This window comes from Vigna angularis, chromosome 8, assembly GCF_016808095.1.
Source record: "Vigna angularis cultivar LongXiaoDou No.4 chromosome 8, ASM1680809v1, whole genome shotgun sequence".
Lineage (NCBI taxonomy): Eukaryota > Viridiplantae > Streptophyta > Magnoliopsida > Fabales > Fabaceae > Vigna > Vigna angularis.
The window spans coordinates 23,450,809-23,455,216 of record NC_068977.1 but is presented as its reverse complement, the minus strand read 5'-3'; the positions used below and the strand labels follow the sequence as shown (position 1 = coordinate 23,455,216).

At 38.3% G+C, this 4,408-nt stretch overlaps 1 protein-coding gene across 1 annotated transcript; it reads left to right on the top strand.

Annotated features, from left to right (window-relative positions):
- The first annotated feature begins 425 nt into the window (after positions 1 to 425).
- Positions 426 to 1,966, top strand: LOC108344217 (transcription factor bHLH91-like). The gene is made up of 2 exons (XM_017582684.1): positions 426 to 1,166; positions 1,934 to 1,966. Exons 1-2 carry the CDS (start codon positions 426 to 428, stop codon positions 1,964 to 1,966), a joined length of 774 nt encoding a protein of 257 aa, XP_017438173.1.
- Positions 1,967 to 4,408: the final 2,442 nt, after the last annotated feature.

The following is a 4,408-nucleotide window of genomic DNA, read 5'->3' as shown; positions in this document are numbered from 1 at the left end:
AAACAGTGTCACATTCTTGCTTTCTTATAGGTACCTCATGCATAAGGCATTGGCTAGGAAAGGGATTGTTCTTTTTAATATTGCAATATTAATATCATACATTCCATGTAATAATAAATTTGATATTAGAATAATACAAAGGCTGAAGCATCTTTCCCATTAGGAGTACATATGCACGCTGGTGCTGTCTGCATCTGAAACAATAAGGAGGAGATAACTTGGTGGGGTCCACATCACGGGAATCTGCAGCCACTCTTATAGAAAAACTTCTATCAATTGTATGAAATTTTGTGAAACATTTGGAAGATTACAAATCAGTAATTTATTGACCCTTTTGTTTTCTATAAGCTGCATTAGTTCCTATGTTATATTAATTAGACCTTTTCTTTGTAGAGGCAAACATCAAAATCAATGGGGGTCCAAACATGTACGAAGAAAGTAGTTGCTTTGATCTGAATGGGATGGTGGCAGAAGACTGTTTTTCCTATATGGTTTCAAAATCAGAGGCAGTTATGTCTCTGACTAGCATGCAGCCCCAAAACACCCTTGGGATGGAAAACTTAGCCTACACATCTTTCAGTGGAGAAGATGCTTCTGCTGTTGCTATGGAAATCATTGCACACCCTCAACAAAACTCATACAATCAAGTTAATAACTTTAACCCCCAGTTTGTGCAAGTGGTGAACAACCATGGTTCATGTGAGGAGCTTTATTGTTTCCCCACTCACTCCTCTGCACTTGAGAGGGGTCACCATCATCACCAATTTCCTTATTCCACACCAACACCAGATCTCCTCAGCCTTTTGCACTTGCCAATGACCTTTGAAAACCCAAGCACCAATGTTCCGAAACTCTCTGGCCCTATGGGAACAACAGACAGCAGAAACGTCTCATCTGTTTCCTATGACCCTTTCTTGCATCTACAAGCACCTCCCCCAGCTCTTGGAAATGATTTTGCCTTTGGAGGAAGGGGTGTCATACAAGGCAGTGGAATTGCCAACCAAGATTTTGGAAATGGGGTGGTGGAGTTCACTCAAGATGTGGGGAAAAAGAGAGGGGGGAAAAGGACCAACCACTTTACCAGTACCACTACTGAGAGACAAAGGAGAGTGGATTTGAGCAGAAAATTTTATGCTTTGAAACAACTCATCCCAAACCCCTCCAAGGTAACATTTTTTAGTAAATTATACTGTTGATATTCTGTCAAATTATAGACATTTTTCTTTCCTGCTTTATCTATTTCACAGTAACTCTTCAATTGTTTAAAATGTCTTTTTCCTAGGAAAGGTTGTTTTAAACGTAAAGAAAATGTAAACTTTCAGAAAAATGTCTTATTTTTAAACCCAGCAGTGATTAAAGCTAATGTCTTTGAGTATAAAGAAAGTAGAACTGAGTGATTGATTTTGTTCTGTATTGTTAATTGAAAAGGATTATTGTCGTTTGGTAATACTAATATATTGTAAAGATCCAATATTAGATTTAGAAAAAGAAGGTTCAAAAACAGATTTAAAAACCTTTGGTAGTGAGCTTTAAACCTCAAATCATACGACTGGGTTCAGGCTTAGAATTATCCATCTTTGCTCAATGAAGGATATCCTGAATATACTATTTTTAAGAGAGAATAAGTCCTCCATCAAGGATGGAGAATATGTCTACCATCAATCCTTGTTTTGATTGATCTACATTTTAATTAACTAAGAGTAAAAAAAGGGTGTGACTGAAATCAAGTTTGAATGCACTATATTCAGTGCAACTTACTTATAAGGTTATGGGTATTAGGTATAGGACAGAGATATTAGTGTCCATGTAGGACAGGCTTACCTTCCTTAGGTCTATACATTAACCTTGACAGGAATATAAGACCTTCTATAGTTATGGGACAGAGATATCTTGAGTATTTCGGTACTTATGCTATATCAAATTGGATTTTTAGGTGTACCAGTACCTTTTTACTCTTAGTGAGTAACTGTTATCAGTTTTCATAATCTACTGATATTAGCTTGCTTTAGTTTTAAAATGCCTAATTCTAAAAAATGCATTACCAATCAAAATGCCAACTTTGAACAATTTTTCTATACCAAATCATATTGCACAAAATAATTCAGAGCATACATTTAACAAAGTCAGAAGAAATGCTTCTTAGCTTTCATAGTTCATCAATGAAAATAACAACTTACCTCGATGGTAGCCCCTTCGATAGCCTCTGAAGCAGTAGTGGAAGACCTTGTCACGCAGCGACACTGCCCTGGTTACGTCGCCTCGTCCATGCCGCGTCGTCCAATATCCTCCCTCGACAATGGTAGCCTTCAACTCAGCCACCCACCACCTTCCTCAGCTCAGAACACTGCAAAACGCTACAAGGAAAAAGGTTACACCATTGACACATAATCCAAAACAGTAACAGGAACACAAAATGAGATGGGAGAATGGGACACTTCACCTATAATGGAGGAGTGGAGAAGAAGCGTATCCAGATTGTGCTTAGGGTGGGAAGCAGTCTGCACAAGCCAACCACTGAGTTCGTCGATGAAGTTAGGGTAGAGAATGTGAAGATTGGGGGGAAGAAGGAGTTTTCGCGAAATGCTTCCGAAATATCTAACTTTCTAATTTGATAAACATTACTCACTTACCGACGGTCGTTTGCCTTCGATAATCACTCATGTCCATTACAGACGGCCATTATCCTTCGGTAAAGTCATGTTACACAAGCCCTCGGAAAAGCCTTCGGTAAATTACATTTACCGAAGGCCAAAAGGCCTTCGGTAATAAACCGTCGGTATTAATTGTTTTTCCTGTAGTGGACAAAAATACTAATGCAGGTTTAGGGTTATGCAGGAATAGCTTTCTCTCTTCCTTTTTCTCTCACTTGACTTTTGCCTCTCTTCAAATGACTCTAATGTGCTCTACTAATCTGGCTCATCTCTATTTAACCTAGTGAGACATAAAGGTCCACATTATTTAGGCTTGTTCTCTACATAGGAAGGGAGCCCAACAACCCAACACTAACAACAACTATTAGACGAGTATATCATTGTAGAGTATATCGATGTAGATTCTGTCAATGTATTGATTAGACGGGTCTAACAACATATATTAGACAAGTCTATCAATACATAGTCAATTGATGTAGAGTTTGTCAATGTATTAATTAGACGAATATAATACAACACAACTTAGACTTCATACATTGATTAGTATTTTTAGCATTTGTACTCTACATATTTTTACATAGTTGTATTTTAGCATATTTATTATTTTTTCATATACTGTCTCATTTGTATTTTTACTCTTTACATTTCTATAAACATATTGATTTTCCAAATATATAAATCACTATTTTAGAAAAATTTAAAAATATTTATTATTTATTACCTCCACTTTAAATCTCTTTTAATATTTTATATATATATATATATATATATATATATATATATATATATATATATATATATATTATGTTATGTGTATATATACTAACATAAAACACACACAAGAAATACCAAGCCATGCCGGGTTCAAAACAAGTCATAAGGATAAAATTGAAAATATATGTATACGTGCATCTCTATATATATTCTTGTACATATTTTATTTTAATAAATTCAAATTTAATATTATATTAATTTATAAATTCAATAAATTTATTTAAGTATTATGAATTATTGTTTTCTTTATTAGATATATGTAATATATACTTTGCATTAGCACTAGTACAAAATATACTTTTAAACTCGCACAAATAGACCTCTTTTTATACAAAACCGCTGCCTATTCAGACACGGTGGCAGTTTCGTAATTAACGAGACCTTATAGGCCTCGGTTCAGACGAGACCGGTGCCAAAAGGAGATATCACTTCGGTTATGAAGGCAACCGGTGCCTAATTATCAGTGTCTGACACAGTTTCTGACGCGGTTAAGAAAAACCCGAGGTGAAAGAAGTATACGGCATCGATTGGTAGGAAGGACCGAGGCATAAGCCTCTGCTGCTCAGACCCGAGGCATAAGCCTCTACTGCTCAGACCCGAGGCATATAAGCCTCTCTTTTTTTCCCCAAAATTTTCCCCAAGTTAACGTAGCTCCCTCCGCACTCTCGCCTCCCCTGGCTCTCCCTCCCTCCCTCCCTCCCCTGGCCCTCCCTCCCTCCCTCCCTCCCTCCCTCCCCTGGCTCTCCCTCCCTCCCTCCCCTGGCTCTCGCCTCCCCTCCCCTCCCCTCCCCTGGCTCTCGCCTCCCCTGGCTCTCGCCTCCCTCCCAGGCTCTCGCCTCCTCTCGCTCTTGGATTCTCCTCTCGCTCTCGCTTCTTCCTTACCTTACCCCCACGAACCTCCCACAACTAAACCACACCACGCCACTGCCAGCCCCAGATCTGCCACCGTTTCCGTAAAGAGCACGCGATGAAGAGGAAGGAGA

Excerpts from the sequence above, each read along its gene's own strand:
- LOC108344217 (XM_017582684.1), top strand. The coding sequence starts at position 426 with ATGTACGAAGAAAGTAGTTGCTTTGATCTGAATGGGATGGTGGCAGAA. Across the intron at positions 1,167-1,933 it reads TCATCCCAAACCCCTCCAAG|GTGTACCAGTACCTTTTTAC; the intron begins GTAACATTTTTT and ends TTGGATTTTTAG.